This window comes from Rhopilema esculentum, chromosome 9, assembly GCF_057945365.1.
Source record: "Rhopilema esculentum isolate cy_ngs chromosome 9, ASM5794536v1, whole genome shotgun sequence".
NCBI lineage: Eukaryota > Metazoa > Cnidaria > Scyphozoa > Rhizostomeae > Rhizostomatidae > Rhopilema > Rhopilema esculentum.
Window position 1 is genome coordinate 1,809,494 of NC_142823.1, and position 23,064 is coordinate 1,832,557.

The 23,064-nt window shown below is 36.5% G+C and overlaps 2 protein-coding genes across 3 annotated transcripts; both read left to right on the forward strand.

Moving 5' to 3' along the window:
• Nucleotides 1-6: 6 nt before the first annotated feature.
• LOC135688838 (COP9 signalosome complex subunit 5) lies at nucleotides 7-10,493 on the forward strand. Its single transcript, XM_065205871.2, has 11 exons — nucleotides 7-132; nucleotides 3,250-3,412; nucleotides 3,802-3,853; nucleotides 4,765-4,947; nucleotides 5,822-5,950; nucleotides 6,225-6,290; nucleotides 7,010-7,095; nucleotides 7,565-7,676; nucleotides 8,348-8,413; nucleotides 9,065-9,147; nucleotides 10,159-10,493. Exons 2-11 carry the CDS (start codon nucleotides 3,279-3,281, stop codon nucleotides 10,244-10,246), a joined length of 999 nt encoding a protein of 332 aa, XP_065061943.1. The 5' UTR covers nucleotides 7-132; nucleotides 3,250-3,278; the 3' UTR covers nucleotides 10,247-10,493.
• A 415-nt stretch (nucleotides 10,494-10,908) lies between these two features.
• Nucleotides 10,909-22,633, forward strand: LOC135688837 (uncharacterized). 2 transcript variants are annotated; one of them, XM_065205869.2, is made up of 11 exons: nucleotides 10,909-11,026; nucleotides 11,703-11,777; nucleotides 12,103-12,177; nucleotides 13,667-13,753; nucleotides 14,409-14,507; nucleotides 15,845-15,940; nucleotides 16,714-16,770; nucleotides 18,249-18,356; nucleotides 18,894-19,043; nucleotides 19,530-19,733; nucleotides 21,505-22,633. In XM_065205869.2, the coding sequence occupies exons 2-11, from the start codon at nucleotides 11,739-11,741 to the stop codon at nucleotides 21,610-21,612; spliced, it is 1,023 nt and encodes a 340-aa protein (XP_065061941.1). In that variant the 5' UTR covers nucleotides 10,909-11,026; nucleotides 11,703-11,738; the 3' UTR covers nucleotides 21,613-22,633. The 2 variants fall into 2 exon arrangements, with proteins under 2 accessions (XP_065061941.1, XP_065061942.1); XM_065205870.2 differs by lacking the exon at nucleotides 18,249-18,356.
• Nucleotides 22,634-23,064: the final 431 nt, after the last annotated feature.

Here is a 23,064-nt window from a genome sequence, read left to right on the forward strand (position 1 = left end):
TAACTTCTTTTCAGCTGTTTCATAACGAGGGTAAGAAATGAACGCTATATAGAGGCTATCTCAACATTGGGCTAAATTTTTCTGTCAAAAAACATCTTTCCAGAACTGATAGTTGAAAAGGTCCTTTATACGGTAAGTTTCTCACCATTTTGCAGTTTGCGTAAGACTTAGAATGGAAAGTAACGTATCGATTTTTTTTGTAAAAAGAATGGTTTGCAGCATCTTCACATTGTTCTTGTGGCAGTCAACCCCTACTTACTAGGCCTACTGGCTTTGTCACAACAATCAAACTAAGATAAGTTTTTATGCACTTTGCAGATGAAACAAGGTGTCCTAAAACACCTTACAGTAAGTTTGTTGCTACATGGCCAGAGGTAAGAATATTTAGTGGCAAGTTTATTTGGTAGACCCTACTGCATTGGAAGTACTCTCTGTTACACTTTCTTCCAGTTTGATGTGCCCATACATTAGGTCTATAAAGGCAATAGTGGAAGTGATAAGCGTTTTTATTTTGTGGTGTAGGTGGTTGAGACAGGGGCGTAACTTGGCCAATAGTTTTGGGGGGGGGGGTGAAAAGGGTTTCTGCCCTGCAAAAATGAGTGGTGCCCTGCAGACCTCGTAGCAACGGTTTGTCTATAGGTTACTAGTGAAAGCTTTACCAGTGTACACTGGTCTTTACCATGGACAAACTTCTAAGCAATAAAAACAAACTTGAAACTTCATTGCCTATGAAATTTTTATTTCTCTACGTGAGCGTAAATTTATTTTTTAAATTCACTTCATTTAACGTTGGTTTGCAAAATTAAGCTAATAAACAGCTAATTGGAGGGGGGGAACATGATGTAGACAGCGCAACGAAATTTAGCCCAGTGGAGCTAAGAGTCGAGTTTAGTGAGGTAGGAGGACCCACCATGGTTGGGTCCGACGTGAAAATTTTTTTTGAAATTATATGTTGTAAAAGGGCTGAAAAGCATCTTTCAGACAAAAATTTACCAAATTACTATTGTGCTAAAAGAAGTGATTGTTTATTGAAAATATTATTGTTTATTGGGAAAAATAAGGAGGGGGATGTCATGCTAAAACTCTAGTGCTAGACGTTGGGGAAGGAAAGAAACGGCAACCTTTCGTTTCAGATTGCACTTAGTTGTGAATGACAGAGGAAGATGTTGTTTTGATTGGGAGAATTTTTTTTCCTGAACAGAAATGTGCAGTTTCTTGTATCAAGATAGCCATGTTTACACATCCAAAATTAAAACATTGCAATGATACAGAAAATGATTTACTGAATTAATGCAAATAAAAGAAAAATAATAAAAATATACGTGAAAAAGTTAGCAATTAGATGAAACGGTATCTTCACGATTTATTATTTTTTTAGTTCATGCACTGTTAAAAAGTAATAGAAAAAATGATGAAAAATTTCTATCTTGACCAAAGTGAGGGACTTCAGCCCTTTATTCCCCCCCCCCCAGTGACACCGTGCTTGTCATGAAAATAATTTACAACTTAAATTAATTTGCATGACTCAACCTTGCCCTCATAAAGATATGCATCAATCATTGCATCCACTGGCTATGTCTTTCGGTAAGAAATGCTTTCGCTTTGTAAATAACGGAGCTTTTCCTTACATACCTGTTCCGTTCTCTAAAATGCAATGTCAGGAAGGGAGGTTCATAACAAATACGATATTTCCATTTCAAAATTCCTAAACGGCTTTTTACGAACTTCAGAGGTGGCATTTCTGCGTGGCAATAAAGCTCTTCTTGGCGCCCTGCGAAATCTTCGATTGCCCTGCGAAATCGACTATTTTTTGGATTGGGGGGGTGTCACACCCCCCCACACCCCCCGGTAGTTTCGCCCCTGGTTGAGAGCAAAGTTTTGATTTGCACACCAAATTTACAAGAGCAATATTATAGCAAGAATCTGCATGTCATCTAAATATTAGCTACTAGTATGTTAATATTTATAATAGGAATTAGATTCTGTTTCAACTTATAAGTAAGGGAATGCAGGGCCTCCAACGAAGGGGGGGCCGGGGGGGGGGGGGGGGGGGCCCTGGCCCCTCCACTTTTTTGCAAAACAATAGAGCTTTTTAAAAATTCTTATGTTTTGATTGTTAAAATCTCCCTTGGCCCCCCCCCCCACTTTCCAACTTGCATCGGAGCCCATGGAATGTAGGTGTTTTAGAAACTTCAGCCTACTTGCATGAACATGAATTTGATTCTGCAGGTATGGAAGTAATTGAGACATAATTGGTTATCAGTTTAGAACCTTGGGTACCATCCACATATCATTATGATTGTTGTCTGGGAAGGCTGTTAATATCTATTCTGGAAACAATAGAATACCTGTGCCACAGATTGTGTCAACACTGTAACAGATTGTGCCAGTGGTGGTCAGCTCAGGGAACCAATGAATGCGCACGAGGCTGCCCTAACAGGGGGAGCTTGCTATCTTGACAAAAAGTTAACTAGGTGTTACAATTCTAAAAAAAGTAGCCCCAAGATAATCAATGATACTTAATTGATACTGGCTTTGTGAGGAGCAAAAGCAGCTTGACAAACTGAGCACCTTCAACTTTTCCTGAGCTTGATTGAACATCATCAAATATCATCAATAGCAAAATTTTGTTTTTGGCATCAAGCTTTAGACTGCACAAACATGCTAGGTGCTCAGTCAACCAAGCTCCTAAAACTTTAAAGGAAGTGTAGAGGTGCTTGATCGAGCTCAAGCGCCTCTCGTTGCAAGGCCAAATGCTGTACTAGAAATAAAAAGTGCTTCAAACAGGTGATAGAGGAGCCCTTTCAAATATGAAAAAATGACCAGCATAGAAATCATCTAAGGTTCTATCTGCTACAGATCTCAAGGTTCAACCCCCCCCCCCAATTCTAATTGTTAATTAGGTCAATAAAGAAATCAAAAGTATTATCATAAGCTTTTGGTTTTAAACTGTTTTGATGTGTTTATTAGATGAGCTCTGGTCCCAGTTTGAGAAGTGAGATGTGAGCTGATTAATTTGTAATGATGTCAACAAAAGTCTATCTGTCATGATGTCCACAATTATCTCAATTTCACCTGTAATTGCCTTTGTATCAGCAGTAATTGTCAAACAGCAGCATCAGATTTGTACATCCATTCATGTCACATGAAACCAACTAGCTCCATTCATTTAGTTAATAAACCAATCAAGCATTTAGCATTTACAACCACTTGTTGTAATTGCTAAACAAAGTCTTATTGCCCCTCTAGATTGATGGTTTAACCAAAGCAGCTTAGAAATGGACTCTTCAATGGCAATGAAAACATTTGAACTTTCCAATAATGTAAGAACTGTTCAAAATGCTGATGAGATCTACAAATTTAGCAAAGAGGAGCAGCAATCTATAATCCAACGAAAGCCATGGACAAAAGAGTAGGTTCATTTTGTGTTCTCTCTTTGTAGCTGATGTATCTCCTTGACAAACATGTATTAAAGCAAAATCATTAACTAAAAGATAATTTTAATTTGATAGTTGGCCAAATTGTTTGCAAACTCACGGAAAGGTGAAGATGTTGTTTGATAAATGAGGCATGGCTAAACATTGTCAGTTTACCACTATTTTTACCCATCCTGGACTACAATTGAAAATTATTGCAACAATAAATGGATAGCAGATCCAAGCTCACGTTAAAAGAATCTAAACTACTTAATACCAATAGCTCAAACACAGAATTTTTGTACAATTTTTAACAACAGTTTATCACTTTTCCTAATTTACTATATTGTTGTAGAAAATAATAGCGAAATATTTTTTATTTCAGTCCACATTACTTCAAGAACATCAAAGTATCCGCCCTTGCTTTGTTGAAAATGGTAGGTTTATATTTTTTGTTTACCATGAGACATTAGATGCAAGGAAAAGTTTTGTGTTACTAGATCTTAGGCACTTTTTTCCCATTGTACGTCATCTTGTTTATCTTAATTAGATTTGATCTCCAATGAAAGGGCCTTAAAGAAATTGGTTCAGCGTCTGCATACTACACAGGGTTATATAAAGGATTATTAAAACCAACCATGGCATAAATGACAGGCACAGGAATATAGTGAATATTCCAAAAAGTAACTTTGTAAAGCTTTGCACAATAGTTGTGTTTGAATTTTTCTGGAGAAGAATTTTCAAAACTTCTGGCAGTCAAATCCTGTCCAGTTGTACTTACTACACTATCATAATTTTTTCATGGTTTGTTTACACATATTCTCATCATTTATATCAATTGGATATTTTATTGGGGGTGTTCATTAATATTGAATTTCCAAATATTATATACAGAATAATTTGTTTCAAATATGATTTTTTTGTAGTTGTTATATTGATATACTGGTATATTGTTGTCATGGTACAGCTCCTGCTAGTTGTATTTTCATTAAGTATATTATTTCCTAGTTATCTGTAGTTGTTCATGAGTAGGATAATTTTCATAATCATAAGACCAATAGTCATAAGACCTAACCTTCAAAACAGCTCTTGCTATATCTGAAGTAGCATTAAGAGAGCTTTTTTCACATTAATTTTATGAATGTACAAATATTTGATTCTGTAGTGCAAGATTTTGATTGAAATTTGAAACGATTTTTTCCCGGTCGCTTTGATTCCTTGTTTGAATCAAGCCAAAGCATGGTGGACTCTAGCATTGATATATGCAGTTGTTGGTCCATGAATCTATAAGACATTCAGTTTTGCACCTTTATTGTGTACAAAGAATGAGTACATTATTGTAAAATAGGTAATGCATGCAAGATCTGGTGGAACACTTGAAGTGATGGGTCTTATGCTTGGAAAAGTTGATGGTGACACTATGATAGTTATGGACGCCTTTGCATTGCCAGTAGAAGGGACTGAAACAAGAGTCAATGCTCAGGCTGCTGCTTATGAATACATGACTGCTTATATTGAATCAGCAAAATTGGTTGGTTTTTTGTCAGTGTTTTGTTTCATGCTTCTTTATCTACTTAGATTTGTTGATTTGCTTTCAAATTTGTTTTCCTTATACATTATTTCATATCTATCTCATTTCCTGTATAATTGAAATGAGAAAGATATGAAATGGTTAATGCAGTTCAGGGAAGGGTTTGATAAAGACAAAATTCTGCTTGAAAAAATCAACATTTGTTTGGTTTTTTTTACAAAATTTGGAATGAAATCCCTTTCATAGTTTAAGCAGTTTAACTTTTGCCAAAATTAGAGTAATTATCTCAATAGCTATAGATAGTATGATAGCTATAAAGTTCGGGATCTCCCTTTTAAGTATATTATAAAGACATAGTTAATTATCAGATGAGAGAGTTTAAGAGAGCTAAAGATTTGTATCACATCGCATATTAAGAGTTATACTTGATTTATTGATACTAACATTCAGCAAATAGATTGTTGCATTTTTCGCTCTTACCAAAAGTGTGTACGCGGGGCTATGGATAATGTGTTTTTACACTTCATAGAATGTTTCTGAACTGTTTTTAATTTGATTAACTAATACTTGTGTTGATTGCTGAATGCCTACGATGCATGAAGCCTAGAGATACGCTGTGTCAAAAGTAAAAATTATCTGAGTTCACCATCGTCATTCAATGATGTGTAACAATCTCAATTCCAATTCTCAAAACCTCGATTTGGAGTGCAACTTGCTTTTGGACTCTCGATGGCATTATTTATCGTCTTTTTACTCAAACATATTTGATGTGATAAAAAAGGAGTCCTCCATCTTAAATTATGCTGGCTATGATACTTCATGTAAAGGAAATGAAACGCAAAGTGATGCACTGTTAAACACTACGTTTTTACAGGTTGGAAGGCTAGAGAATGCTATTGGATGGTACCATAGTCATCCAGGGTACGGCTGTTGGTTGTCTGGTATTGATGTTAGCACACAAATGGTCAACCAGCAATACCAAGAGCCTTTTGTTGCCATTGTGGTAAGTGTAATGGAAGCGAATAACATTGATCTTAAATAGCTCGTTGGCTTTTTCGATTTCTGACATATTAATCTTTCGTCTTTCATAGCAGGGTACTGAATGAGAAGCAATAGGTTCCATGTTTTCGTCTCACGCATTTTATACCTCTATATTTTATCAGCATTTACCGCGGTCAATAAACCCAGCCCATGGTCGATCATCTCTTTTTGCTTCCGTTTCTTCGTTATTTCTTCCAACATTTTACAGAGATAAAAACTTTCTACTTTTTCACAAGATTGACCCTACAAGAACGATTTCCGCTGGGAAGGTTAATCTTGGCGCGTTTCGGACCTATCCAAAGGTGAGTAAACTTCCAGAGACTTTTTTATTCGGAAGTTAACATATAGTATGAGAAAGAAGTAAGCGAGGAAACGTTGTTCTACGTCAAAGTTTTTCTATACGCTCTTTTGTTCAATGCCGGAACTTACATATTTCTGTAATTTTTAGTCCAACTTAACCTTTTTATTCCAGTATTGATAGACTGGTTCATTCAATGATCCAATATGATTCAGTAATTCATATCACTTAAAGAAGTCATGTACTTGGAGCTACGAGATATCATTAATATTTTTACGTTTTTACACAATATTTTCGATACTGTGTAAAAAGTTTGAGTCCATTTGTGGCACATATTATCCTGTACTGAATATGGATAGCTTCTGTAACTTAAAATGTGATATACACAAACGCAGTCTTTATTTCTTGAAATTTCCAATTTAGATCTAGTACTGATCTAGTGTAAAATATTTATTGCTGGGTTAGGTTTTATTTAAAACATTATACCATAAACATTTTTAATATTGTAACGTTGCATAAACATTTTAGCGCTATACCATATCAGTCGTTGCATAAATATTTTTAATATTGTATCATATATTTATTTAATACTAATTCTTTATAGATAGTTAGCCTTAATTAGCTTCTTTATAGCTATCAGACGTCCATTTAGTACGCCAACTTTAAACAAATTATTTATTATTATTATTATTATTATTATTATTTATACTGTTTTATTCACAGGGGTACAAGCCGCCTGATGAGGGACCGTCAGAGTATCAAACAATACCTCTGAATAAAATCGAAGATTTCGGCGTGCATTGTAAACAGTAAGGATATATTCATGCCTGTTTCCAATGCAGACTGCACCGGATGTATCATTTAAGCAACCCTACCGGTATTTCAATAGGAAAACTGACGGAACCCATTTACGTATGACGTAACCCTGGAAAATTACTGTCTGGACGCAGATCATAGGCATATTTGGATCCGTACCAGGTTTTCCAACTTCGAGAACTTTGTTTATGACCCGGATTTTCATGACTTTAAGTTTGCATTAAAAATGTTCTCTTTTTTTATTTGCCACGCAGTAAAACGCTAAAACATTTCCACGAGTTGAACTCTGACACGAAGTTGAAGTTGACATGTTTATAACTTTTATAATGATATCATAACAGTTAATCAATGATGTTATATTTCATGGTTATCAAATAGATATTTGAACATAAATTCGAACGGTGCTGTTGTTATATTTGACATAATTATTTCTTTGATTTATTTGAAATTTCGTTTGTTAAGGTACTACTCGCTAGATGTTTCGTATTTCAAATCATCGCTGGACCAGAAACTTTTAGACTCATTATGGAACAGATATTGGGTTAACACCCTGTCTTCATCAACGCTGCTGACTGTACGTAACATTTTCACTAGTTTACTGCAAATTAGCACGGGGGTAGCTTTGTTGTTGCTTAAAGCCTTCCTGTGTAGGTTTATATTATGTAGCTGAAGAGTTTTGATTGGTTTTCATTTCGTAATTAAACTATAGAGTAACGTTCAAAGTCAATAATTTTTCTTATATTTAATCGTAATGACTTAATGCTGCCTAAAGTCATTTTCAGGCTGGAATATCCAAAGTTCCAGCTTTTCATCTGTATATTACGGCCTCGCCGCATATGTGAAAACATTGCTTTTTATCGTTCTTCCATAAAGTGATTGATGCTTTCTAGACAGGCCTGTACACGAGCAGTTGCCTGATGACTCGGTGTAGCAACTTAGAGCCGTCTTGTTCGGTGTAGCAACTTAGAGCCGTCTTGTTCGGTGTAGCAACTTAGAGCCGTCTTGTAATTTACACCAAAAGCGTACATTCACTAGCTTTATGACATTATCTTCACCAAAGAGAAAAGATGGCCTCAAATCAAATTCCATAGCAATCTAAACTTTAAATGCAAATTACGGAACAATATTTTCAAAAGACGTATTTCTTATGATTTGGTTGGCTTAGGTCTGAAGCTTTCGATTAATGCTTTCAGACAAAATTTGAAAATTGAAGAATATTTTTGTCATGCCGTATATTTTCTACAGAATGCTGATTATGTGACACACCAGATCTCAGATTTATCTGAAAAGCTCGAGCAGGGAGAAAACCAGGTACTTATGTCTTATGATATTCTAAGTTTTTGCACTTTTGCAATAATTATCGACTGTTGAGTATTAAGTATTTGAAGGTCAAATAAGTTCCATTCTCGATCGTTTTTCATAGCAGTTGACCGTCATGTGGTAGTAAAGACTTCACGACTGAACATCAATCTCATAGGCCATGTAGGAGTTGATGAAACACCAAAATGATGTTTTAAATGCTGTTAGAAGTTGCATCCAGCTCAATCCCCTATAATGGTGTTGCGAAATTTTGATATTCTACGGTTTGCCGATGAAAATATAAAAAACAACGAGCTGGATGATCACAATTCGACTTAGAATTATCCAATTCCAGGAAAGATTATTGTAACGGCTCCATCACTCAATACTCATGTTGACATCAATAAACTATGGGTGTCTGTGAAATATGACTTATATAGATTGTAAAAGCCTCATCACGTAATTAATCAGCACAGAAAGAAGAGAAGAGAAAGAAAAGCTTTGCGTTGACAATTTTTGGTTTCGCAAATAATTCGTTATGTCCTTGTTCTCGCAAATTTTGAGTTGAATTTTCGGCAATGACAGTAGTGCACTGCTTTTTTAAAGGCATTCACCCCATGTGTGATTTTGAAAATCAAATTAACTTTATACCAATTTTTTCAGGTGAATAAATCAGGCACATTTATGCTTAGTATCGACCCTGAGAAGAAGGACGATGGGAAATTAGCGAAGGCGACAAAAGACAGGTTTGTCTCATAGTTACTCAGTTTTTGTCTGGATTTCCTTCTGGTCTTCTTATTTGTTTTTTTTATTTGATATTCAGTACGATCTTGGTTTACGTTTCACATTTGGTTTTCTTTTGTAAAGTCTCTTAGGACACAGTGTCTGGGGTCTGGAAGCTTTAGTCCTCCTTAGAAAACCTACTTTGTCGGACAATTTCAGAAATTTCGCTACCTTGTCAAATTTTTAGGAAATGATTTCCTTTAGTCCTTCCCTCCCAAAAAAAATTTGATACCCACTGCGCCCCATCTTAAGATTTTTCGGTATGATCATTAAATACGACCTTCTACTATGATCACTTCAAATGTTCGATATGAAGTGATGATTTTTCCCACGGGGGGCACTCGGCACATAGACATACGGGGTCAAATGATCAGTCTGATATTTTTGGGTCAAATGCTTACCCAAAGTGATATTTTTTGACTTAATATTTATCAAAAATGATATTTTTGGGTCCTGCAAAAATAATAGATACAATTCTGATATTTTTAGGTATCAAATTTAGAAACACTGATATCTTTGGGTTTTTGTGAGATTTCCATATCTAAATCAAATGTATTGTTCATCGGCTGAGATTTTTTTACCCATTGCAGGTCATGTGACCATACTCTTACCGGAAGTGTCAATGCTACAGCCATGTGATACTATCTTTTCTGAAATTACAATTTGTGATATTTTAGGGCATAAGATATGAGTAGAACTGATATTTTTGGGTCTTTTGAAAATGAGCTGATATTTTTAGGTGGCCTGTAAAATTCTTGGACTGACCCCCCGTATGTCTATGTGCTGAGTGCTCCCCCTGGGTGATTTTTATATGCCTGTTGTACTTGCATAACATACAGCTATGCTATTCTTACATTGTGTCTCAGCATTGCCTTGTTTGATGCTGTTTCCTTGCCATCAATCGCTTGAGACTCTTCCACCCCGAGTTTTTGAGCAATAAGATGATTATTGTGTTTTATTGATTCTTTTTTCAGCTGCAAAACTGGCATAGAAGCGATCCATGGATTGATGTCCCAGGTTCTAAAAGACAGTTTATTCAACCACATTGGTGCTAAAAGCTAGCGAAGATCAATGCATAGAATCCAGAGGACATTGCGAAAACCTGTTTTAAGAAACCTTTTCAAGTTTCCATTTACATGGCGTGGGCTTTTGGTTGCATGGACGATAGAGACGCGAACTTGTTTACCTAAAAGATGTTGTGTAATCCTGTAGTAATTGTATTTATGTATGTAACTGTAGTTATTTGTTTGTTTTTCAGTAAATCGTCTTTGTTGTAAAAGAATTAAAAAAAGAAATTAAATGCTAAGTACTTTTTGTTTCCTCTCTCTGTGTTTCCTTTGCACTATCAATAAACATTAAATGTTTTCTTGTGAGATAGGCCCTGGAAATTCACAATCAATTGATTATCCTGTATTATTTTCCACGAATTTGCAAATTTTGCCCATTTCTATAGGACACATGTTGTAAAAAGCAATTTCTAGGAATTCAGAAAAATTAGAAAAACTTAATCATTCGAATCGAAGAAAGGTTAAGAAACAATTGAATGTGCAGAAAATGCAAAAATGATGAATTAACATTTATCGTTGTTTTCTGTCTCCTATCTCCTATCATTTTAATCTCATTTGATTGTTCAGTCCATTAGAACCAGGTGATCCTTTTTTCTCTTAATAACATGTTGAAATTAACGCGAATAATTCCCAGTTTATCGTCTCGGTTTGATATCAGCCTCGGTTCTATGGACTTTTCCCATTCTCTCATTGGCCGCCATTTTGCTGCAATTTCATTGGATTCTGATCGCTCCGAAATTAAAGATTTCCTACCAACCAGAGTGTCACCCTCAAGGTATTGGTTATTTATTCTTTACTTGGGTTCCACGCGGGAAACTCAACATATTTCGGTTCATAAACATGGTGTCGATCTCAGCAGACCCACAAAAATTTCGGCGAAATTAATAGGCCATATCAGTGTCAAAAGGAAACGCCACTTTGTCGGTTGTTCGGTGTTTGCTGAATTTTTCATGACCCAGCTCTAGTCAAAATATGGATAAAAACATCAGCAAACAAAATATGTTTTCGATTTCGCTATTCTAACGATATTTTTTAAGTGGATTACTAAAATTCAAGCAATTCTTTTTATCCCAAAACTCCTCATGCTCTTCACCAGTATAAACATTGAGGATTCATAGATTGTGGCTTGGCATCTCAACGTACAGTACAGTTCACAAACTGTCCCAGTAGATTCACCACGGAGATATAACCCATGATTCATTTTTTTTATTTCCTCGCTCCCCAAACAGCGTTTGACAAAACAATGTTTAAATTAAATTAAACAATGATTAAATTAAATTATATTGATTTAAATTTGAAATTATATGTATAAAGCAAATTACTACTCCAGCTAAATAATTCTTTAAGGGATGATTCAAATTTAAAGAAAGGCAATCAGAATTTTACATCATTTGATTTTCAAGAAATTATGTAGCAAATTTCATGCATTTAATTTTTTTCTATATTTTTAGAGGACCTCGTGTGTACATTCCTAATTGGATCTGCAAATGATGGGTGACCAAGTCCATATGTATGGCGCACATCCGGTAACTATACCTTTTTTCTTTTTGTGTTCTTATTATCTCAACCTTGAGGAAAGCCCACCCAAATATTTATATTTTATGTATATAAAATTCATTTGTTTTATTTAAATCTGCTTGAAAATTTCAGTAAAGATTTTTTAATTTCATATTTGTTGATTGATGCTCAGAATAGCATCACATTATACATTGCTCTTATCGCAACTCATTAATTTATGTGATTGTAATACTTTATGGAATAATTTCTTTTTATATTAACCTATACATGCATGTAGAACCGAAGCTCTGAGCTGTTTAAATGTTTATGATATTTAGCATTTTTTGATTACAGGCAAGTTCAGAAGCTTCACAGCTACTATCCACCTTTTGGCCTAGAGTAATGGCAGAAATCAGGAATATGGATCTTGTGAGTTTAGTCATGATAGCTGAAATGATAACAGTTCTAGTGAAATCTCAACAAGGACAAAATATTCTGGACAATGTTTATCATACTAGTGCCATTTGCCTTCCAAAATAATTCCTTGAATAAGAACGTTGAAGGCCATTTGCAGGGGCATAGCTAGCAGGGCGGGTGTAGGAGGTGTAACACCCCCTAATACTCCATCAATTCATCAGTAAATTTTCAGTTTGTCTACAACATCCTTAGTTTTTTGGTAAAATTGTCTATCAGTAGGCAAAAAAGCACTTCAATTCTTCACCATCTATGCCTTCGTCTGTAAATTTTCTATTGATGACCCTCCACCCCCTTAGTCTGGAAGGTCAAGCGATGCCACTGGCCTTTTGATATCAAAGTGTCAAGTAATCATTAGATTTCTAAATGTATCATTAAATAGTCCAGATAATGCTGTCTATTCCATGTAGTTAAATACTAAGCAATGATAAGCAACCTTCCCTTCCTTTGGACAAATCTCTCAATGATTGTTTTGGTTTATGTAGCACTTCCTGTGAACCAGACTCATTAGTCTGTGGCAAAATATTATTTAAGGGTGTTGAAGAGGCAAGGGAAACTCTGTTCATAAATCCAATCAGTGACATTACAGACTAAGCTTACCTTTTGTTCAAAAACTAGGGGCCCCCAACCCAAACAAAAGTCTTTTCTATGTTGTTTTTCTTTCAAGTAGGTATTTGGCCAATGATGGACACCTGGAGGGGGTGAGAGGGGCAACTGCCCCTCTAATACTGTAGAGGACAATGGTCTTTTGTTCCAAAACGATGGGAAATGTGATGTCATCTTATTAAAACAATAGGCTTGCCCCCCCAATTTTTGCCCAAGTGTCTGTCCCTGATTTGGGCTTTGATAATAGAGGCCCCAAGTTTGTGGGATATATCAGTCTAAATTGAATGTTGATTACCATTTTATGTTTTGTTTTTACTGCTTATTAATGCTTATAATTGGGGGGCTGTGAAATGAAATGTTCCTAGGAGCCTCATCTGCCTCCGTTATGCCATTGAATCCAATATGGATTGGGTGCTCTTCAAAAATTGTAGGAGGGATTCCTAGTATTTTGTTTCATTCAGATATCAACAATGGTATTTTTAAGGAAGTTTTGAATATATTTACCTCCTGCGTTTCATGTTAGCCTTTTTTTCACTATTTTAATCGTATGGAAAACCATTGCAACAGCTTCCCTATAATCAGACTGGTAGGTTAAATGGCCACTCATGTTCTTGACTGCTGTTCACTTCCTGACTTTATTTGTTCAAATTCACTTCTGGTGGTGTTAAAATCTCAGTCATAGCCTGTGTGTCAATTATAGAGTTCAGTATTCTATTTAAGTAACAGGTGGTCTTTTTATGACTGCAACCCTTTTTCTCTAGTGACAAAATTTCCCCAAATAAAGTATATCTTGGTCTGAAAGTTTTTGGATCATTTACAAATTTTATTTTTATTGCAGAATCACTTTAAAACTCAGGAACTGCCACTAGCAAGAATTAAGAAGATCATGAAACAAGATGAGGAAGTAAAAATGATAAGTGCAGAGGTATTAAGCAGCACTTAACCCTAGATTTGTATATACAATTTTAATAGTAGCAGGGATGATTAAAATTGATTGGTACTGATTGGTATTGATTAGTATTGATTGGTATTGATTAGTATTGATTGGTATTGATTAGTATTGATTGGTATTGATTAGTATTGCCCTAATGTTGAAAAATCTGCATGATGATGATGTTTTTTTGAGATAACTACTTTTTCACATGATTGCAATCGATTCCCGAAACTGCAAAAGATAGCTAAAAGGTGTCCTTAAAAGCATAATTTTACTTGTCCTTTCAATTTCCATCCATATGTGCCACAAGTTCAGATCTGTTTCATCTAAAAGCTCTATAAAACCCACAGAGTGCAAGTTGATTTTAGATATTCTAGGTGAAAAAAGATGTGGTTTATTTAATAGGTAATTTTTTTAAGAGTTGGAGACAGATCTCAAATTCAGTTCTTCAAGAGAGATAGACAAAAGCTCTTTTTATAATTTTGAAAGTAAAAACCTTTAAATGACAAAATTTGTGCTCTTCAAATGTAATAAAACCCTCTATATACCAATATTTTTTAGATATAGGAAAGGTTAAATTTGGTTTTCTTAGTTAGCCTAGTGACTAGATCAACAAGACCAACAAGAAATTTATCACCTTTTGCAGGCACCAGTTTTGTTTTCAAAAGCAGCAGAAATCTTTATCAGTGAGCTTTCTTTAAGAGCATGGATTCACACAGAAGATAATAAAAGGCGAACATTGCAAGTAAGCAACACTTTTTAGTTTCTTTTTTAGGCTTGTCTTTGCTAGTGACTAAAGGCTCTTGTGTCGTAAAAGCCTAATACACATTGAGCTGTAAATTAAACTACTTTTCTAAATTCTTTATGTTCCTATATTTAAGAAGTGGATATTTGTTCTTCAGTCATGATTGCATTTGAGAGAATAGCAAAACATTTTATTGTTTCACTGCTCAATTGCCATCCTTCTGCCCTCGATCAGTCCTGCAATTAACCAAATTAGGCCCAGGGAAGCTTAGATGCGATGGACCTCTGATTGTAAGATGTGTACAAGATTACACAGTCGGCTCTCAAATCTTGCTTGCAAACAAAAGTGTAGGTCACAAGAAAATAGAAATGGCATTAAGTTTATTTGTTTATTAGTGAATTAATAACAATATTTTTTAGAGATTGTGGTCTGTTTTAATTGCATAGAATTATTTTTCAAATTCAAATTGATCAATTAGCCCATGATATTCATTTTTGCATATATAACAAAAACTTACTTTAACCAACATATCACTGACTCATTCGCTGACCCACTAGACATTCTTTGGCTGTAGCAAAAAGAATAGCAGAAATGTTTTCTCTATCATTTTGTTTTTGGAAAAGGGTATCTCCCCACCCTACAGGCACCACGAAGCAAGGGGGGTGGGGGATTTAGCAAAAAATGCTAAATGTTAAGTACTAAACTACCAGTAAAACCTATTTTTATATGGTTTTAGCCCGCCTCACTTTTTTAGACCCCCCACTTTTCTCAATGCTCCACAGTGCCTACCCTATAAGTCTACATAACTGGAAAAGTATACATTGCTGGGTAAATAAAAGAGCAAAGACCTGCAGTTGCCCTACCACTCACAATGTTCTAATCACGTGTTGACCACTGGTTGGAAATGCTTTTAACATTTCTCATCATTTTGAGATATGCATTTAGCAGCAAATACAAAGATTGCTACGTGTATATTCTCATTGTCCATTTAAAATCCGTTTTCAATTGAATCATGCATTCTGCATCTATTTTACATGGGAGCTGGACCCTTTTTGTTGTCGGGCCCTAAGGCCATTGCCCTCCCTAGCCATCCTTCAGCCCTCCCTATGATATCTAAGCTTTCAGTTTGAAAATTCAAGATAGAACTAGTCTACAAAATTTAGAAAAAATGTTGTAATATCAATTTGGAAACAGAAACAACGTGTTTGCTACCGGAAAAATTACAAATTGCTTTTGATAGTATCAACTTTCCAGTGATGATAATGTCCATAATTTCTACTTGTTATTTCTCTTTTGTGTTATGATACTATTTTTAAATGATATTCACTTCATTTCAGCGAAATGACATCGCCCTTGCAATTACGAAATATGACCAGTTTGATTTTCTTATCGACATAGTACCACGTGACGAGCTGAAACCGCAGAAGCGACAGGTATTGTTAATAGGACATGATATTGATGATGATATTTTTGTCATGTTGTATATGGAAAAGCAGCTATTGTATAGAAAGAAGGAGCTCGTTTTCACCATAGGACTCCATTGGTAACATTTTCATGAGGCAAGCGACACTGTTTGGGCAGCCTCAACAGTCATGTGCTAGGGTTTCTAATCGGCCTATTTCCTAGCGTAGAGTTCTCAATCTATGTTCTGACATTTTCTACTCTGAAACACAGATTCAAGTGTCAAACGAACAGCTTTAGTTTGTTCTAAAAAAATGTTTGCTTTTTTCAAAGCCACTGTGATTTTATTTTGCGGAATTCGGAAAAACAAGAGATACATTATTTTGTATTCATGAATATTCTAGGAAATCTTCAAAAAATAAAAGCACAGTTTACGTGTAGTCAATTCTGATTAACACACACTTATTACTTCAATCCACGAATGGTTATTGTTAGTTTACTGCTACAAAATGTATTTTTGTCTTTCTTACATTACTTATTTGCGGGTATTTTCTACATATTTGCGGGTATTTTCTACATATTTGCGGGTATTTGCGGGTATTACAAGCAAAATTAAGGCTACTTATACTTTGTCATTTTCCATATTTCCTCAAGTTTCTAAAAACAATTAAACGATGTCATCTAACGATATCCAATGAATGATTACACAGAAAGAAAATGTAATGCTTATTGAACGTGGTCCACCGAGCCGGATATGAAGAGCCGCAATTCTTAGTGGAAATGACACGATTCACTTCTGTTACAGGGAACAATGGTGCCTGAACAAGTGCAATATTATTTACAACTTGCTCAAATGCAACAGGTACCATTATCTAGATTTATTATTCTAGACTTATTTATGTATATATGTAATGATTGATAATGAATTATTTGCAATCAATAATTTTATTACAGCATTCGTTAGAAATGTCATCTTTTTGCGCATTTTTTATTCCGATGGATTTTGACACCTCTTTCTCTCTGAGGTTTGATCCCATCGTACTGCTGGTGAAGAAATTCAAATTTACTGCACAAAAGCATGTGTTTTGCCAATACGCATTGTTTTGCAAATAGTTTATGAATTAGCCTGCGTGCAAACTTTACTTTCCGTTGCGAAGGAGAGCCAGGGCGGAACTTGTTAAGTCTGCGAATTTTCGCCCGTTATTGAGTTCTGAGAGCAAATGCTCTCCTATGAAGAGGAGCTCAATCTTGCGCAATAAGTTGACCCGCAAACAGGAAGCATCACGGACAATATCGAATGAGACTAAAATATTTTCAAGTGCGATCGAAATTTAGTGGAAGGATTTGGCGTTTTTAACCAAAAAGCAAAAGTTTTGTGCCTTGATTTTCAATTTTTGGTTCCACTTTCGAAAAATATTTGTAGAAACTGCGTTGATGTATTGAAGAAAAGGAAAAAGTTGCAAGAAGGTCAAAGTAAATGAAAAAGTGACATCAAAGTACAGGAAAGTTGCAGGTGCAATCGGCCTTTGGTTGGAAGGCCTTTCTGGCTCAGGGCGATCATCAAAGATCTGAAGGACATTGCTGTTTGAGAAACAAGAAAAGTCATCTGTCATTCAAGGTGGATCGTTCGAATTCAAAGCCTGCAGAGGTGATAGGCCTATGCTCACTGATAATTTGTTCCCCTCCAAGACGATAATTGTCATGCTGACAAACGTTCTACAAAAAGTTACCAATCTCGTGATCATGACCAGTATAAAAGCATAGTTGAGCCCTCAGTTGTTATATCCGTTGACTGGGCCTGAGGAATGAAAATAAAGCCGTTGTTTTTCCCATTTCCAGAACCACTGTTTAGTTTTGAATCTTGCGGATTTATCAGCACGCGATGATTGTGCATTTATTTGATTGGGTCCTTAAAATCTCAAACCAGATACTGATTGGCTAAAAGACAATACTTAGACAAAGACGAGATTTATTGCGCAATGTCTCTGAGTCGACGCTAGTTCGCAGAATTTACAAGTTCCGTATTGGCTCTCCTTCGCAACGGAAAGTAAAGTCTACACGCAGGTTATGTATGAATGTTCTCTTTCAATCTTCAAAGCCCAAAATTATTCACAAAGATCTAATCTTTTTTACTAGATAGGGAAGTAACATTTAACAAGTAACAAGACTTTGTCATAAAAATATTACCACAATATTGAAGGGTTTTGAGTCGGGGGCAGACCCTTCTGATGTCCCCGCCCTTCATGAAACGCATGGTATAATGCGCATTTTGGCACCCAAAGAGCATCACAGAAGTCTGTACACCACTTTCTACCTTGCTCGTGTTTTGATTATTTGTAGACACAACAACCCTCAGTAAGCCAGAGCTCACAAGTCCAGGTTTCTCAAGCAGGCCATGCCATTCTAGCAGCTGCTCCTCATGTTTCCGTCTCAATTAATCCAGCCACGGTAATTCTACATTTTCGTCTCACCACATCAGTGTAAGCGCTGGATCTCATTCCTATTAACTTTAACTTCTAATGTTTAGGTTAAGCAAGAAACATAATTTGCTCCCCTGACATGACTTTCAACGCAACTAGCATTTCTGTTTAAAGTTGAATAAACTTGTCGTTATTTGTGAATTATCTTTTGGCAGTGGAGCAGTTTTTTTGCGGTTTTCTTGAATTTTTTCAAGTATATTGTGGTTTTGATCGATGGCCTGTTTAATCAGCGATATCTCGCAATATTAAATCACGATATAATGCTGGATGTATATTAATATTCTAAGATCACAGGCGTGGCAGCGTAAGTGCCTAACATTCGGTCTAGTGAACTACAGTATGTGTTTGGGATGTTGTTACCAATGGGAATCAAACTCGTTCCTTTAAACAAGCAAGCATTCATTAGCATGGCAGCAGAAACTCAGAAGTAAGATACCATCCACTTAATTTATTGGTCGTTGTCCACTTTAATCACTGCAAAGTAATAATTGTATTCTGTTTTCAGTCTCAACCCCAGATCATTCAAATCCAGCCACCAGATCACCAACAGCAACAACAACAGCAACAACATGTTCAGGCAAGTGCATCCCAGAATGCACAACAACACGTCCAACTTCACTTACAGCCTGGGACATCAGATTTACAACAATATGCGGTTAGTGACTAAACTCTGTTGGCTGTTTGTTTATGTCTAGATATGTCTTTGGAAACAGAGCCACGAAGCTTGTGTCATTTATGAAGCAGCGCTATGGAATATTCTTCATTGCTTTTGGCCCGCATTGGAAATATAATGCTATCAATACCTGCTTAGAAAGTGCCGGAGCACTCTTTTCGATGGCTTTCACTTTTCCATGCTTTGATTACCTAACTCAGTTAACAATACTTTGAATGGCTTCATTTATATATTTTGGAAGGAAGCTTTCCGCTTGTAATTCAAGGAATCTCTTTTCTATGAGTTGGTCAGTTTTAAAACATTATGGGTGTATATTAATTGGCAAATAAACTGAAAACAATCCCTAAGTGTTGATCGAGCAAAATAAATTGCATTGGTATCTCTGCTGATAATGTCTTAAATCTATCTGCCCAATGATGTGAATGGATTGTGGGATGATGTGAGTGAATGGTTATTATGTTATCACAGGTTCAGCTGCCTTCGGGTGCCCAAATGCAGTACAGATTAGTGCCACAAATCATTCAGCAACCCGGTGGACAAACTGTCGTGCAGCTTCAAGCACAGCCGCATCAGATTCAGCAGACAGCTGGCGGGCAAACGGTGATTGCAGTTCAGCCAGCGAGCAGCCAACAAGACGGGCAACAGCAAGGCTCAGAAGTCAACTACAGCCAGGTATGTTGAATACAGGGAGTGATGCGCAAGGCTTAGTTATGCGCAAGGCTTAGTGATGCGCAAGGCTTAGTGATGCGCAAGGCTTAGTGATGCGCAAGGCTTAGTGATGCGCAAGGCTTAGTGATGCGCAAGGCTTAGTGATGCGCAAGGCTTAGTGATGCGCAAGGCTTAGTGATGCGCAAGGCTTAGTGATGCGCAAGGCTTAGTGATGCGCAAGGCTTAGTGATGCGCAAGGCTTAGTGATGCGCAAGGCTTAGTGATGCGCAAGGCTTAGTGATGCGCAAGGCTTAGTGATGCGCAAGGCTTAGTTATGCGCAAGGCTTAGTGATGCGCAAGGCTTAGTGATGCGCAAGGCTTAGTGATGCGCAAGGCTTAGTGATGCGCAAGGCTTAGTGATGCGCAAGGCTTAGTGATGCGTAAGGCTTAGTGATGCGCAAGGCTTAGTTATGCGCAAGGCTTAATGATGCGCAAGGCTTAGTGATGCACAAGGCTTAGTGATGCACAAGGCTTAGTGATGCGCAAGGCTTAGTGATGCGCAAGGCTTAGTTATGCGCAAGGCTTAGTTATGCACAAGGCTTAGTGATGCGCAAGGCTTAGTGATGCGCAAGGCTTAGTGATGCACAAGGCTTAGTGATGCGCAAGGCTTAGTGATGCGTAAGGCTTAGTGATGCTCAAGGCTTAGTTATGCGCAAGGCTTAGTGATGCGCAAGGCTTAGTTATGCGCAAGGCTTAGTTATGCACAAGGCTTAGTTATGCGCAAGGCTTAGTGATGCGCAAGGCTTAGTGATGCACAAGGCTTAGTGATGCGCAAGGCTTAGTGATGCGTAAGGCTTAGTGATGCTCAAGGCTGTGTGATGTGCAAGGATGAATGATGATGCACTATTGTGCATGCGCAAGACTTACGTTCCGAGTTGTGTGAATAGGGTCTTTAATATTGAAACCGGGTTTTCTTGCTTGTTTGTGTTTTGAAACTTTGCGGTCTGTGTCCGACTGGTGCACGTGAGGATGGCTTCGTCTTCAGGGCTGCAGGCTACAGATCAAAGGGTCTGGGGCTCGTGTCATAATGAGAGGGGTATCATCAACTGCTTTCCGTATTTCCCGGCATAGGAATTACCAGGTGCAGTCACATCGAGAGGAAGGACTAGGACACTGCTTGATAAGCGCGGTTTCTTAGTGTCCTAAAACCTACCTTCAGAAGCTAGGTAGCAATAAATACAAATCTCATACCAGTTCCCCTAACCCTGATAGATGATTTCCTTGAAACCATCATTTATCTACGTTTAAACCCAATACTAAGTCAAAAACTCTGATTCTTAAATGTCTTCACCATACCTAGTTTTTATCCTAAGAGTTACTTTTTCCCATCTGCAAAGATTAAATTTTTGCTTCTATCAATAAATTCACATTGCTACTAGCCACCTGAAGTAGCTGATATTTGATACACCCTCCCTCTCCTTTCGCCTCGAAGCCTAGCCTGTTATTCATTATGTTATTTTTTTATCTTTTGTTAACCATTGTATTAGCACATAACAAAGATTCTATTTAAGAAGTTATTATTGTATGTTATTTATATATATTAGCAAGTTCTATACTTTCCTTTACTTTGCTTTATGACAGTTCAAAATAATGCTTTTTTTTCTTGAATTCATTAAAAAATAATCTAGAAATAATTTAGAATATCTAGAAATCAAAATCAAATGAAATTTGTGTTTAGATAGCTATATTAAATCTTTGTATAATTACTATAATAGACTTTTGAATTTTGGTTTAGATATATCAAATCGCGGCTGCACAGGGAGGAGGCCAGGCGCCGATCTTCATTACTGCACATCCAGAGCAAAACCAAGAAAACCAACACGATTCAGAGCAGAATGATTGATTGTCATGATGTCAATGTATGCGTGTCAATCAGATACTGTAGCTGTTCGCGCTATCCGTGAAACACTTAATAGCGACATAGGATAGCAGCGCTTTGGGCTGTAGCATCTTCTTTGTATATAGTTGTATTGACAATACTGTATCAGAGTTACAAATACCTTTGTTCTATTGGTAAATAGTATTGATTAATCGAAGGCTCTCGGGCCTTGCTTGTATATATATTTTTCTTTATTAGGTTTAGTAAATTGAAGTTTATCCTTTCATCACCGGGTTCTTGGTCTAAAGTTTATCCCCTTCAAGTAAGAAGCATGGTTTGTCATCATCATCCTTCAATATAATATCTCTATAGAGGGGGGGGGGGGGGGGCACGTTTATTATCTGCTTCAAACTGTTCTTTCTAATGCATTCGGCGCATCATGTCTAGCCCCCGTTTCTGCCGAAGGCAGTTTTTATCCTTATTTTACCATCTTGGCCCCAAATATCCTTCGCTATTTTCTGCTTTGTGCAGACATTTACTTTTTCCAGCTTTTCATGTTTCTATCCCAAGGCATTCTCATTTTTAAACATTTTTCTGACTGGACCATTTCTCAAAATCTCAGTGGAAACATTGCTTTTCATCAGAGAGTTGTTTATACAGCAATTCAAAAGTTTAAAAATTACCAATGTCCCGATAGTCCATAGACGAATGTAATTTCAATGTTGATTCTTAAGACACAATATTAACGTAGCTATATGCAAAATGGTTATTTTCATTAACTCCTGACGGTATGTTTTTAGATAGTTCATGAAAAACGGTATGATAGATACTAATCTGATCCGCCGGTCATATCCTGACCTCTAGCCATTGACCTTAAACATGCTGACCTTTAATATTTTGACCTCTCACATCTTGACCTCTTACATCGTTATTTGGCCTTTCGTTGACCTTTTTCTTTACTTTGATAGGCCTCATTACATTTAAACCCTGTATGTAGGTACATTTTTTATATAAAAAACAGAAACCTTAAAAATAGGTAAATGGTTTTGGATATCATATTTCTGTCTCACTTCTCTTGTTGTGATAATGATATTGAAAGAGTATAATGTACTTTGCCAGTTATGATGGCAGCCTTGTCAGTTGTGCGTACAAGTCAACGTCTTTTTAAAGTTGACATGCATGTCTTCCTTGCTGCCGGTTTTGTTCCCAATGAGCAATGGTGGTTAGCTTATAAGACCTTGTGTTTGAGCAGAAGCAATTGGCGTGAAAATATTGAAGGACCAAGTCCCTAATGTTAAGACACTTGGAATGCCACGCTAAATTTGTTCCATTTGGATGTTCCATGTTCCACATTAGAAATCCGAAATTGTCAGCAATTGGTTCGGATATGAAATCTGTGCTTGATAATGCATGATTTTGTGACACCTTATTTGTCACATCTTCAAAAGCTGGCTAATGAAAGATATTAAATATTGT

Bases quoted from the DNA above. Each gene is read 5' to 3' on its own strand.
- LOC135688838 (XM_065205871.2), top strand. From the start codon at position 3,279: ATGGACTCTTCAATGGCAATGAAAACATTTGAACTTTCCAATAATGTA. The intron at 8,414-9,064 runs GTACTTATGTCT...CAATTTTTTCAG, and splicing joins TCGAGCAGGGAGAAAACCAG to GTGAATAAATCAGGCACATT. The intron at 9,148-10,158 runs GTTTGTCTCATA...TTCTTTTTTCAG, and splicing joins GCGAAGGCGACAAAAGACAG to CTGCAAAACTGGCATAGAAG.
- LOC135688837 (XM_065205869.2), top strand. From the start codon at position 11,739: ATGATGGGTGACCAAGTCCATATGTATGGCGCACATCCG. The intron at 14,508-15,844 runs GTAAGCAACACT...ACTTCATTTCAG, and splicing joins ATAAAAGGCGAACATTGCAA to CGAAATGACATCGCCCTTGC. The intron at 19,044-19,529 runs GTTAGTGACTAA...ATGTTATCACAG, and splicing joins CAGATTTACAACAATATGCG to GTTCAGCTGCCTTCGGGTGC.